Source organism: Salmo salar, chromosome 10 (assembly GCF_965601325.2).
Source record: "Salmo salar chromosome 10, fSalSal1, whole genome shotgun sequence".
In the NCBI taxonomy this organism is placed as follows: Eukaryota; Metazoa; Chordata; class Actinopteri; order Salmoniformes; family Salmonidae; genus Salmo; species Salmo salar.
This window is the reverse complement of record NC_138300.1, coordinates 75,272,501-75,287,438: the sequence shown is the minus strand read 5'-3', so window position 1 is coordinate 75,287,438 and position 14,938 is coordinate 75,272,501. Positions and strand designations below refer to the sequence as shown.

General features: G+C 43.8%; 1 protein-coding gene across 10 annotated transcripts in view; it reads left to right on the top strand.

The window, feature by feature from the left end:
- The window catches only part of LOC106561102 (inositol hexakisphosphate and diphosphoinositol-pentakisphosphate kinase 1), a 73,848-nt gene that overhangs the window by 56,459 nt on the left and 2,451 nt on the right, over positions 1–14,938 (top strand). For all 10 annotated transcript variants that reach the window (XM_082957166.1, XM_082957164.1, XM_014124745.3 and 7 more), the window contains 2 exons: positions 9,544–9,681; positions 10,891–11,010. In XM_082957166.1, the coding sequence (XP_082813292.1) occupies positions 9,544–9,681; positions 10,891–11,010 (258 nt within the window). The remainder of the gene's footprint in view (positions 1–9,543; positions 9,682–10,890; positions 11,011–14,938) is intronic.

The following is a 14,938-nucleotide window of genomic DNA, read 5'->3' as shown; positions in this document are numbered from 1 at the left end:
GGGTCCATCATGGTCTGGTGGCGGTGAGTCACAGCATCATCGGACTGAGCTTGTTGTTATTGCAGGCAATCTCAATGCTGTGCGTTACAGGGAAAACATCCTCCTCCCTCATGTGGTACCCTTCCTGCAGGCTCATCCTGACATGACCCTCCAGCATGACAATGCCACCAGCCATATTGCTCGTTCGGTGCGTGATTTCCTGCAAGACAGGAATGTCAGTGTTCTGCCATGGTCAGCGAAGAGCCCTGATCTCAATCCCATTAAGCATGTCTGCGACCTGTTGGATCGGAGGGTGAGGGCTAGGGCCATCCCCCCCCGCCCCCCCAGAAATGTCAGGGAACTTGCAGGTGTATGTATGTATGTATGTATGTGTGTGTGTGTGTGTGTGTCCAAAAATGGATGTAGCAACTACAGAATGTCTCTTTTAAAGTCTATCAAAAGTGTGCGAGTTTTTGAAAATGTGTCCATTAGACCTATGGATTACATTTGTATCATTAATTAAGTAGAGCAATAAATGCCCCACTTCTATTCCATAGGCTGGGACCGCACTGTGCAGCTGTTACGAGCACATTTTTCACTGGCTGTCCACTGGTTTCAAAAACAATGATTGATAGGCAGCATAAACTTCTTGAATTCATCCATTATTGGGTTCAAATACACATTTGGATTTGTGATCATTCATCCGCAACAACCACAATCCGTAAGGCTCAAATAGCTAAATGAGAGCGCATCAGTGGGATTCACATCAATGCGCTATGTAGATAAAAAATAATAAGTGATATCCGTATCGCCGTAGACTACACCACTGCTCTCATCCTTACCTCCAAGCGTTTATTCAAGTTGGATAATCTTTGGATGCCGACAGCAGTCGTATCATTGGAAGGCATAGCTTGGACTGTAGCCTACAAAAGCCTATTCCTGCAATCCATCAAACCCATTTGGTGCGTCATCATAGTGGTCTTTGACTTCTGGCCAGACTTGATCAGGTGGAACAAACTTAAACTTGTGCCTTTTTTTCCCAATGCTGATTTAGAATGTCATTGAGAAAACAGGAGTGCCAAATATTTTTTTATTTCTTTTTTCCTTTCTGAATTTAAAAGTAATCATCTAGTTTTTAAAAAGTATCTAATCTGATTACAATAATTTTGCTTGTGAAGGATTACAGTTACTGTTTTTTTGTAATCCCTTAGATGTAAGGGATTACAAATATGTTACTCCCCAACCCTGCCTGTAATGTGTTGCTTGAGCTTATGCAAGGACAAACACCGACTGCACAAATACACTACATGACCAAAAGAATGTGGACACCTGCTTGTAAGAACATCTCATTCCAAAATCATGGGCGTTAATATGGCATTGGTCCCCCCTTTTCTGATATAACAGCCGCCACTCTTCTGGGAAGGCTTTCTACTAGATGTTGGAAAATTTCTGCAGGGACTTGCTTCCATTCAGCTACAGGTGCATTAGTGCAGTCAGTGTTCCAATTCATCCCAAATTAGTTTGATGGGTTTGTGGTCAGGGCTCTCTACAGGCCAGTCAAGTTCTTCCCCACCAATCTCGACAAACCATTTCTGTATGGAACTCGCTTTGTGCACGGGGGCATTGTCATGCTGAAACAGGAAAGGGCCTTCCCCAGACTGTTGCCACAAAGTTGTCTAGAATGTCATTGTATGCTGTAGCATTAAGATTTCCCTTCACTTGAACTAAAGGGTCTAGCCCGAACCATGAAAAACAGCCCCAGACCTTTATTCCTCCTCCACCAAACTTCACAGTTGGCACTATGCATTCGGGCAGGTAGCGTTTTACTGGCATCCGCCAAACATAGATTCGCCCGTAGGACTGCCAAGATGGTAAAGCGTGATTCATCACTCCAGAGACGCTGGCAATGTGCATGGTGATGTTAGGCTTGTGTGTGGTTGCTCAACCATGAAACCCATTTCATGACGCTCTCGACAAACAGTTATTGTGCTGACGTTGCTTCCAGAGGCAGTTTGGAACTCGCTATGGGCTTCAGCACTCCGCGTTCCCATTCTGTGAGTTTGTATGGCCTACCACTTTGCGGCTGAGCCGTTGTTGCTCCTAGACGTCTCCACTTCACAATAACAGCACTTACAGTTGACCGGGGCAGCTCTAGCAGGGCAGAAGTTTTACGAATTGACTTGTTGGAAAGGTAGCATCCTATGATGGTTGAAAGTCACTGAGCTCTTCAGTACCAGCCATTCTACTGCCAATGTTTATCTATGGAGTTTGCATGACTGTGTGCTCGATTTTATACACCTGTCAGCAACGGGTGTGGCTGAAAATAGCCAAATCCACTATCTTGAAGTGGTGTCCACATACTTTGGAATATATAGTGTAGTTCTATGTTGTGTGCACTTCCACGATGTTTCACAGGTAAGTGAATGAATGGTGCAGTGTAGATTCTCCTCTCACTGCATCTGGTATGTGAGCTGAATTTGATATCCATATGGAGGGGAAAGGCTGCAGCATAAAGAGGGGGAACTAGAGGTGGAAAGACTGGGAGAAGAAACGACGGAGCTAGACAGACCGAGGCAAGCAGAGAGAGGGGGGAAAGACAAAGGAGCTATAGATCAGGGGCCGTATCCACGAAGCGTCTCACAGTGGAAAAATGGTCGCAAGTGCTGAGAATAGAGCCTTTTACTCCTACTCTTAAGGGTAAAAATAATAGCTATATATGTCTCTTTAGTCATACAAGTACTACCTAGTTGACAGATATTTGGGAGACCTCCATGAGCTGGCCTAACCAGTTAACAGTTAACGGCAGGTGTCTTGATGATAGAAAAAAGGCAATGTATCCGTGGCTCCTGCGCCATATGCTTTGGAGTTGTTGAAAGAACGTTTAGATTTTCTATATAATCAAGCCATAAATAATCTAGACCTACAGTGCATTCGGAAAGTATTCAGACCGCTTGACTTTTTTCACATTTATTATTCTAAAATTGATTTATATTGTTTTTTTTACCCCTCAATCTACACACTATCCCATAATGACAAAACAAAAACATATTTTAGAAATGTTTAACAACTGAAAATATGACATTTACATAAGTGTTCAGACCCTTTACTTAGTACTTTGTTGAAGCACCTTTGGCAGTGATTATACAGCCACGTCTTCTTGAGTATGATTCTACAAGCTTGGCACACCTGTATTTGGGGAGTTTCTCCCATTCTTCTCTGCAGATATCCTCAAGCTCTGTCAGGTTGGATGGGGAGTGTCGCTGCACAGATATTTTCAGGTCTCTCCAGAGATGTTAGATCGGGTTCAAGTCCGGGCTCTGGCTGGGCCGCTCACAGACATTCAGAGACTTGTCCCGAAGCCACTCCTGTGTTGTCTTGGTTGTGTGCTTAGAGTTGTTGTCCTGTTGGAAGGTGAACCTTCACCCCAGTCTAAGGTTCTGAGTGTTCTGGAGCAGGTTTTCATCGAGGATCTCTCTCACCTTTGCTCCGGCTATCTTTCCCTCGATCCTGACTAGTCTCCCCATCCCTTCCACTGAAAAACATCCGTACAGCATGATGCTGCCACTACTGTGCTTCACCGTAGGAATGGTGCCAGGTTTCCTCCAGACGTGACCCTTGGCATTCAGGCCAAAGAGTTGGTTTCTTGGTTTCATCAGACCAGAGGAATGCTGTAGAGATGGTCGTCCAGAAGGAAGGTTCTCCCACCTCCACAGAGGAACTCTGGAGCTCTGTCAGAGTGACCATCGGGTTCTTGGTCACCTACCTGACCAAGTCCCTTCTCCCCCGATTGCTCAGTTTGGCTGGGCGGCCAGCTCTAGGAAGAGTCTTGGTGGTTCCAATCTTCTTCCATGTAAGAATGATGGAGGCCGCTGTGTTCTTTGGGACCTTCAATGCTGCAGAAATATTTTGGTACCCTTCCCCAGATCTGTGCCTCGACACAATCCTGTCTCGGAGCTCTACGGGCAATTCCTTCAACCTCATGGCTTGGTTTTTGCTCTGACATGCACTGTCAACTGTGGGACCTTATATAGACAGGTGTGTGCCTTTCCAAATCATGCCCAATCAATTGAATTTACCACAGTTGGACTCCAATCAAGTTGTGGAAACATCTCAAGGATGGTCAATGGAAACAGGATGTATTCAATTGAGTCTAATATCATATGCAAAAAAGCTATTTATGTTTTTTATTTTTAATACATTTGCAAAAATGTGTAAAAACCTGGTTTTGCTTTGTCGTTATGGGGTAGATTGATGAGGAAAAACATGAATTTAATCAATTTTAGAATAAGGCTGTAACTTAACCCAATTGCCTTGGGTCAAATGTTTCGGGTAACCTTCCACAAGCAGTTTGGTGAATTTTAGCCCATTCCTCCTGACAGAGCTGGTGTAACTGAGTCAGGTTTGTAGGCCTCCTTGCTCGCACATGCTTTTTCAGTTCTGCCCACCGATTTTCTATAGGGTTGAGGTCAGGGCTTTGTGATGGCCACTCCAATACCTTGACATCCTTAAGCCATTTTTTTTGTATATATATATAAAATGGCTTAAGGATGTCAAGGTATTGGAGTGGCCATCACAAAGCCCTGACCTCAACCCTATAGAAAATTGGTGGGCAGAATATATATTTTTTTAACCCCTATTTCGTTGTACCCAATTACCAGGCAACAGACACGTTGCCTGGTAGTAGTTAGTCTTGTCTCATTGCTGCAACTCCCGTACGGACTCGGGAGAGGCAAAGGTCGAGAGCCATGCGTCCTCCGAAACACAACCCAACCAAGCCGCACTGCTTCTTGACACAATGCACATCCAACCCGGAAGCCAGCCACACCAATGTGTCGGAGGAAACACCGTACACCTGGCAACCTGGTCAGCATGCACTGCGCCTGGCTCGCCACAGGAGTCCCTAGTGCGCGATGAGACAAGGATATCCCTGCCGGCCTAACCCGGACGACGCTGGGCCAATTGTGCGCCTGGGCCTCCCGGTCGGGACCGGCTGCGACAGAGCCTGGGCTCGAACCCAGAATCTCTGGTGGCACAGCTAGCACTGCGATGCAGTGCCTTAGACCACTGCGCCACCCGGGAGGTCCTTAAGCCATTTTGCCACAACTTTGGAAGTACAGTGCCTTGCGAAAGTATTCGGCCCCCTTGAACTTTTCGACCTTTTGCCACATTTCAGGCTTCAAACATAAAGATATAAAACTGTAATTTTTTGTGAAGAATCAACAACAAGTGGGACACAATCATGAAGTGGAACGAAATTTATTGGATATTTCAAACTTTTTTAACAAATAAAAAACTGAAAAATTGGGCGTGCAAAATTATTCAGCCCCCTTAAGTTAATACTTTGTAGCGCCACCTTTTGCTGCGATTACAGCTGTAAGTCGCTTGGGGTATGTCTCTATCAATTTTGCACATCGAGAGACTGAAATTTTTGCCCATTCCTCCTTGCAAAACAGCTCGAGCTCAGTGAGGTTGGATGGAGAGCGTTTGTGAACAGCAGTTTTCAGTTATTTCCACAGATTCTCGATTGGATTCAGGTCTGGACTTTGACTTGGCCATTCTAACAGCTGCATATGTTTATTTGTGAACCATTCCATTGTAGATTTTGCTTTATGTTTTGGATCATTGTCTTGTTGGAAGACAAATCTCCGTCCCAGTCTCAGGTCTTTTGCAGACTCCATCAGGTTTTGTTCCAGAATGGTCCTGTATTTGGCTCCATCCATCTTCCCATCAATTTTAACCATCTTCCCTGGCCCCCTGCTGAAGAAAAGCAGGCCCAAACCATGATGCTGCCACCACCATGTTTGACAGTGGGGATGGTGTGTTCAGGGTGAGGAGCTGTGTTGCTTTTACGCCAAACATAACGTTTTGCATTGTTGCCAAAAAGTTCGATTTTGGTTTCATCTGACCAGAGCACCTTCTTCCACATGTTTGGTGTGTCTCCCAGGTGGCTAGTGGCAAACTTTAAACGACACTTTTTATGGATATCTTTAAGAAATGGCTTTCTTCTTGCCACTCTTCCATAAAGGCCAGATTTGTGCAGTATACGACTGATTGTTGACCTATGGACAGAGTCTCCCACCTCAGCTGTAGATCTCTGCAGTTCATCCAGAGTGATCATGGGCCTCTTGGCTGCATCTCTGATCAGTCTTCTCCTTGTATGAGCTGAAAGTTTAGAGGGACGGCCGGGTCTTCGTAGATTTGCAGTGGTCTGATACTCCTTCCATTTCAATATTATCGCTTGCACAGTGCTCCTTGGGATGTTTAAAGCTTGGAAAATCTTTTTGTATCCAAATCCGGCTTTAAACTTCTCCACAACAGTATCTCGGACCTGCCTGGTGTGTTTCTTGTTCTTCATGATGCTCTCTGCGCTTTAAACGGACCTCTGAGACTATCACAGAGCAGGTGCATTTATACGGAGACTTGATTACACACAGGTGGATTCTATTTATCATCATTAGTCATTTAGGTCAACATTGGATCATTCAGAGATCCTCACTGAACTTCTGGAGAGAGTTTGCTGCACTGAAAGTAAAGGGGCTGAATAATTTTGCACGGCCAATCTTTCAGTTTTTTATTTGTTAAAAAAGTTTGAAATATCCAATAAATTTCGTTCCACTTCATAATTGTGTCCAACTTGTTGTTGATTCTTCACAAAAAATTACAGTTTTATATCTTTATGTTTGAAGCCTGAAATGTGGCAAAACGTCAAAGTTCAAGGGGGCCGAATACTTTCGCAAGGCACTGTATACTTGGGGTCATTGTCCATTTGGAAGACCCATTTGCGACCAAGCTTTAACTTCCTGACTGATGTCTTAAGACGTTTCTTGGGGTTATATCGTGAGTGGGGTTATATCCTGCCTGTTTGGCCCTGTCCGGGGGTATCATCGGATGGGGCCACAGTCTCCTGACCCCTCCTGTCTCAGCCTCCAGTATTTATGCTGCAGTAGTTTATGTGTCGGGGGCTAGGGTCAGTCTGTTATATCTGGAGTATTTCTCCTGTCTTATCCGGTGTCCTGTGTGAATTTAAGTATGCTCTCTCTAATTATTATTATTATTATATATTTTTTTCTTTTGTTTTATTCTTTTCTTTTCTTATGATCAGCTATGAAAAGCCAACTGACACTTACTCCTGAGGTGCTGACTTGTTGCACCCTCGACAACTACTGTGATTATTATTATTTGACCATGCTGGTCATTTATGAACATTTGAACATCTTGGCCATGTTCTGTTATAATCTCCACCCGGCACAGCCAGAAGAGGACTGGCCACCCCTCATAGCCTGGTTTCTTCCTAGGTTTTGGCCTTTCTAGGGAGTTTTTCCTAGCCACCGTGCTTCTACACCTGCATTGCTTGCTGTTTGGGGTTTTAGGCTGGGTTTCTGTACAGCACTTTGAGATATCAGCTGATTGATTTGCACTTTTCGCACCAAAGTACGTTCATCTCTAGGAGACAGAATGCGTCTCCTTCCTGAGCGGTATGACGGCGGCGTAGTCCCATGGTGTTTATACTTGCGTACTATTGTTTGTACAGATGAACGTGGTACCTTCAGGCGTTTGGAAATTGCTCCCAAGGATGAACCAGACTTGTGGAGGTCTAAAAAAAAATTCTGAGGTCTTGGCTGATTTCTTTAGATTTTCCCATGATGTCAAGCAAAGAGGCACTGCGTTTGAAGGTAGTCCTTGAAATACATCCACAGGTACACCTCCAATTGACTTAAATTATGTCAATTAGCCTATCAGAAGCTTCTAAAGCCATGACTTCATTTTCTGGAATTTTTCAAGTTGTTTAAAGGAACAGTCAACTTAGTGTATGTAAACTTCTGACTTGCGCTTTTGACAATTATTTCACAAGGACTATTTCACATGATATGCCTAAATACTTATAACTCATAACCATTAGGCTAATAAATAATCACTTATTTTTATTATTTCAAGTTGTCCCTTTGGAGCGCAATATCACATTGTTAAAAAATTTGCTTTGAAGGCATCCATGTTAACTTTGATTGTGTAAGATGAAAATGATAGACCCTTCAAAATGTTTAATGCAAGTGACTTGATGCCTACTGTGCCCAAGCGATTTAGACTTTTTAAACGGGAGTGACGAGCTGGTTGATATAACAGTAAAACTATCAAAATTCTGCTTTAAACAACCATCAGAATTGGTTTAAAAAAAAATGTTATCCATGCCAATATATTAGGGAAGAATTAAGAGTAGGCAAAGTGATTGTGTCAAACTAAAAATATGTCAAACGTTTTACAGTCACATTCACTGTGAAAAATCTGTCGGTGCCCTTTAGCAAGGCACTTATCTCTAATTGCTCCTGTAAGTCTCTCTGGATAAGAGCGTCTGCTAAGTGACTGAAATGTAAATTTTGTGTGAAGCGTGCTATAGAGTTCACAACTGGCGATGCCTCTGCGATTGGTTATTCCCCATATTTTCAACATTGTCAGCAATCACAATTTTTCATTTGCGGTACATCAAACTATTGTAATTACCAGCTGGGAACTTTTATGAATTGATTTTACACCTGGCTCAGTTTCTGAGCAGTGTGTTAACATCCTAAAACCTACTCTGAGCTGGATGTTTTTGTTGTCTTAGAACATGTTTTAACAGGATCCCTAGGACCTTTTCGTAGATGCTTTGTAGGTATAGGCTTTTTCCACAGAAGTCAGGGTCAATATTCTTTAGCGTTGTCATTCGGAGACTTTGGCAGGCAAACCCTCATGTTCTACTCTGACCTTGGCTTGCCCAGATTTAATGATGATGTTGGAACTGCTTATGGCTGAAGCTCAACAAACTCAAAAGTTCCAGTAAAGCTTTGCCACAGTGTGATCGTTGGGGTTGGTGGCAGTCCATCCTGACTAAGTTGACTGGTTATTTGTGGCTTATCTCTTGAGAAATCACAATAACACGTTGATTAATCTCAATTAAACTGTCAGTCTGTTGGGGAAGATTAACATATCAGCGGAAGACTAGAATGCAGACCGTCGAAGCTGTTTGTGCGGATCATTTAAAAGTACTGTTGGGATTTAATGTACAACAGGTTGGACAGTTCTGGGAGAAATGCAAGGCTGACTGCATGTATTCTGGGAAATGGATGGATGATGCGTTGCTTGAACTCATCCATTCCTTGTGTTTGTGTGGTGATATCGCCTCCATCGTGGTGTTCTTTTGGGCTGCAATGTATGTAAAAGGATTGAATGGCCGCACAGGCCGTGTGTGTGCGTGTAGGCGAAGGCTGTTGTCACACAACACTAGGCCTCGGCGCAGGACTTGTACACCGTTCGCAATGCAAAACAGGTCTTTAGTTTAGTCTCTATGGCTTGCTACTTTAGTGTGAATGACTTGGCTGGATTTTGGCATGGTCCTCGCACGGTGCACTGCAGGACGCCCATGTCTACCTTTCTCCATCAAGTGACGTCACATTGATGTCAGATGGTTTAATTACCAGAAATGGTGGCCCGGGCCATTGGGGAAGGGGCTACATGCTGTATTACTGTATCACCACTTCTCCTTGATCAGATGGAGGGGTGGTGCAACTGTGTGTCTCCTCTCCGCTGCAGGCTTTGAAGGCTGCTCCATGGTGCCCTCTATCTACCCACTGGAGACGCTGCACAACTCGCTGTCCCTCAAGCAGGTGGACGAGTTCCTCAATGCTGTGTGTGAGGACAGCAGCGATGCCCACGCTAAGACCATGAAAGGTAGGTATTCTAGTCAAGGTAGGTATTTGGCGCTTTCCAGAAGCAACATGCCTAGCTTGCACACTACAGACCTGATCCACGTTCTGTTTGTGCTGTCATGCAAACTCCTATGGTCATTGGCGTGGTAATGACCATAAGAGTTGGCAAGACAGTTACAAACAGATCTGGGAACAAGCTAACAAATACATACACTATAAATACAAATGTATGTGGACACCCCTTCAAATTAGTGGATTCAACTATTTCAGCCACACCCGTTGCTGACAGTTGGATCAAATTGAGCACGTAGTCATGCAATCGCCATAGACGTGCTACCTTTCCAACAAGTCAGTTCGTCAAATGTCTGCCCTGCTAGAGCTGCCCCGGTCAACTGTATGTGCTCTTATTGTGAAGTGGAAACGTCTAGAAGCAACGACATCTCCGCCACGAGTTGGTAGGCCACATAAGCTCACAGAACGGAACCGCCTATTGCTGAAGTGCTTAAAACCGTCCTCGGTTGCAACACTCATTACCGAGTTCCAAACTGCCTCTGGAAGCAACGTCAGCACAAGAACTGTTCGTCTGGAGCTTCATGAAATGGGTTTCTATGGCCAAGCCTACGATCACCATGCGCAATGCCAAGCATCAGCTGGAGTGATGTAAAGCTGTCCGCCTTTGGACTCTGGAATCACGCTTCACCATCTGGCAGTCCTATGGACGAATCTGGGTTTGGCGGATGCCAGGAGGACGCTACCTGCCCCAATGCATAGTGCCAGCTGTAAAGTTTGGTGGAGGAGGAATAATGGTCTGTGGCTGTTTATCCTGATTCGGGCTAGGCACCTTAGTTCCAGTGAAGGGAAATCTTAACGCTACAGCATACAATGACATTCTAGACAATTCTGTGCTTCCAACTTGTGGCAACAGTTTGGGGAAGGCCCTTTCCTGTTTCAGCATGACAAAGCCTGGTACATACAGAAATGGTTTGTCAAGATTGGTGTGGAAGAACTTGACTGACCTGGGGGGGACCAACTCCATATTAATGCCCATGATTTTGGAATGAGATGTTTGCTGAGCAGGTGTCCACATACTTTTGGTCATGTAGTGTATATTTTGTGTCCGAGTCATCACTGTCTTTCTCAGTGGCATATAATACATATCCCCTGTAGGTCTCGTAATGTAATGTTTAGTAGTGTACATCTTATATAAATACCATTTATACCTTCCCTCCAGCTCTCTCTGTCTTATTCGACACGTCAAGCCAGGGGTATGGCCAGGCACACACCTACCCTCCACCAAAGGCCCTCTCCTCCTCAGAAACTCCTGTTCGGCCCCCCACCCACCCACTATACTGTGAGTATACTGACCTCCGTGTTCTTCCGTGTCCGTCCGACCACCACCCCGAGCCCTTACCCAGATTGGTGTAAGCAGTATGGCGGATTGTTTTAGGACCCAACACCACAATAGCAATGCTTAGTCTTAGCCACACTTACATTGTCCTAGAGGAGGGTTATGTTCAATAGGGCATGCGATTAGAAAATGTTTATAAAACATAATAAATCCCATTAGTACCTCCCCGTTTTCAGTCTGTTTTCTTCCGTTTGTTGCCTATTACTGCCTAATGATCATGACACAGCCTAACCAGCACCCATAACCACAGAGAGAGTTTTTTTTCCCACAGCATGAGATATAAAAAGCCTGCTTTGCTGGGCCTTAAACTGTCAAACTAAATGAGAGCCTTGTGTTTTTGTCTTTCATCGCCAAGAGGAGAGGCGCGATCAATTAGGACTTCAGTAAAGTAGGACTCGGCATAATAACACCACTTAGTTTAGCCCGAGCCGTCTCCGACTCGCCACTGGGGTCCGTTGTTGTCGGTGCCCTCCCCCTTCCTCCCTTCCCACTCGTTGTGCCTCCAGTGGGCTACATGGTGATTCATTTGGCCCTTTACCAGTATTTTAGGATTGCTTCAACAGCTGCTGTGAGCTGCTTTCTGTCTCTCTTTCTCCTCATAACCCATTTAATGTCTATTATGGTGTGGAGGAGGAGTAGAAAACATGCTGGATGTTAGAAGTGTCGCTTAGATGAATAACAGTTTTGTTTTCATTTGAGGTGGCGTGACATTGTTTATTTTCCCAATAGTAAGTGCAACTGAATTAAGTACAGAAGTAGCTATTCAAAATATTCCCTAGTTAGACCATTATTACTGTTCCAGCTGGCTGATAGGTGTTACTAGGTAGGTCATGTTAAACGTAGCATAGAGATTTTCAGAACAACCTTTTAATTGGCAATACTTCCTCAATTCTCGACTTGGAAGACAACACATCTTCTAAACTTCCATGTCTAATTGCAAGGGGTTTGTTTGAATTTAGAACATTCTATGTTATTCAATTAAATCGATTTTTGGCTCCATGAAGTAATCCGACAATGTATATTCCGCCATCTTGTCTATGTACAATCTTCTCTCATTGATTGAGACAAGTGGGTGTCCACCCCAAAGTGCTGCATGTCATGATGACACTCGCCCGTCTGTCATTGAGAGAGAATTTGAAATATGTCACGACCGCCTCGATTCGGTCTTATTTAGCAAAATTTGAAAATTGTGTTTTTTACATTGGATAAAAGTAGAGACTCAGAGCTAGAAAATGGTATATCATACACTCCAGTTGAAGAACAATGGGAAAGTAATTATGCTTTGAAAGTTGATAAACTTGTAACTTACTTTTGAGAAAATGGCCCTTGAATGTTTTTGTACACCTACTGGACAGTTCATCTTTGTCTACACCCATTCAGCATCGTTCACACCATCTTAAGTCTTAGCCCCACCCATCTCTTTAAGGATTCACACGTGAGGCCATGTGCTAAACAGAGTGAGTAAGGTAGTGTAGTAAACAACCAACGATTTCAAGACTAAAAGTGGTGAAAGTAGTATCTTACAATAAGGAAAAACTGCAGGTAAAAGTACACTTTATCTAATCCTTGGCCTATATCCTAATCTGACTTTGGTGCAGGTCATGTTCTTCACATTACAGTCTCTGGTAAACACAATGTCAAATAAAATAAAGTTGATTTGTCACATGCACAGGATACAGAAGGTGTAAACAGTATACTGCAATTGTTACTTGCATAGTAGCAATATCAACAACAAAGTGTCCAGATAAAATATTTTATAATTATTAGATGACCTGATGGGTCATGTGAAGGAAATGCTATAACCCCCGGCCACATCTAGCTAAGTGGGGCGGCAGGTAGCCTAGTGGTTAGAGTGTAGTAACCGAAAGGTTGCAAGATCGAATCCCCGAGCTGACAAGGTAAAAAAAAAAAATCTGTCATTCTGCCCCTGAACAAGGCAGTTCCTAGGCCGTCATTGAAAATAAGAATTTGTTAACTGACTTGCCTAAAATAAAGTGGATGGGTCACTATTGTGTAGACAATTGTACACATGTTCATGAAATACAAGAAATGACAGTAATCACCCCAGACACACCTGGCTAACTTGTTGGGTCATGTAGCTAGCTAAACAATGAACTGGGATAATCCCAACACATACTACTACTAACCAATACAAACATTGTCATAGCTGTAGTATGAATCTGCAGGTAGCTAAAGCTAACCAACCAGGTTCAATGTTAGTTAGCTATAACTAAGAATGCAAATGGATTTCTGATTCAAATAATATTACTACACATCATACACGTAACATTCGCCTGCTAACAATACACTTTAAGTTGCAATGAAAACGACTGACAAAATTATAATATCCGAAAATGTAGCTAGACTCCATTTTTTTAATTTAACCTTTATTTAACTAGGCAAGTCAGTTAAGAACAAGTAATTTTTTTACAATGACTGCCAATCCCGGCCAAACCCTCCCCTAACCCGGGGAGGGTTTAAAATTGGGGTAATTAGAATATCACTCACACAGCTATTGGGCATTAATCTGGTTCGCCTCCATATCTCTCCATCCAACCACATACTTTTGGTCATGTAGTGTATTTGTATGTGGACACCTGCTCGTCGAACATCTCATTCCAAAATCATGGGCATTAGTATGGAGTTGGTCCCCCATTTGCTGCTATAACAGCCTCCACTCCTCCGGGAAGGCTTTCCACTAGATGTTGGAACATTGCTGCGGGGACTTGATTCCATTCAGCCACAAGAGCATTAGTGAGGCTCGACACTGACGTTGGACGATTAGGCCTGGTTCAAAGTCGGCGTTCCAATTCCCAACTTCCACGGCCGGTTGTGATACAGCCCGGGAACGAACCAGGGTCTGTAGTGACATCTCTAGCACTGAGATGCAGCGCCTTAGCCTGCTGCGCAACTCTTAACCGTATACAAGGATGAATGCTTCACTGGAACCATTTAACTCAGTTTTGTTTGTAGCTACATCTTGTTTGGCCAGCGTTGTCAAGTTACTCCAGTTCACACTGACCGTGGCGTGTGCAGAAAGTAGCAAATCACTTTTCCCAACTGATCTGTCGATAGCGCCTGTTAAATTCAGGGCATCAATGTTTAGAAAAGTACAAAACTTTTGTAGTTCTCGATGGCTAACATTATGTATTTTTAAAACGATGCAGTAGAAAGGACTCAACACATACTGAACAGCTCACGTAATAAACAGAAACGTTCAAATGCCTCTCCTGTGAAGTAGTGATGTGCGACCACACGCCTAGTTTCCTGAAACGAGTCACATATACAAGTTGCTGGCAAAATTGCTATTAATCATCTGCTACGCTTAACATTACCTACCTAATGTAGCCAGCTGGAACAGTAATAATGGTCTGATTAGGCACTAATTTTAATAGCTAGTACAGAAGGTAAACAGTAGGGCAACTTAGATACACTACATGGCCAAAATTATGTGGAAACATATTAGTGGGATTCGGCTATTTCAGCCACACCTGTTGCAGGCAGGTATGTATATAACCGAGCACACAGCCACGGACTCTCCATAGACAAACATTAACAGTAGAATGGCCCGTACTGAAGAGTTCCGTGACTTTCAGCGTGGCACCTTCATAGGATGCTACCTTTCCAACAAGTCAGTCATATTTCTGCCCTGCTGGAGCTGCCCTGGTCAGCTGTAAGTGCCGCTATTGTGAAGTGGAAAACGTCTAGGCGCAACATTGGCTCAGCCGCGAAATGGTAGACCACACAAGCTCACAGACCGGGACCGCAGAGTGGTCAGTTTGTCTGTCCTCGGTTGCAACACTCACTACCGAGTTCCAAACTGCCCCTTGGAAGCAACGTCAACACAATAACTTTTAGTCGGGAGCTTCAT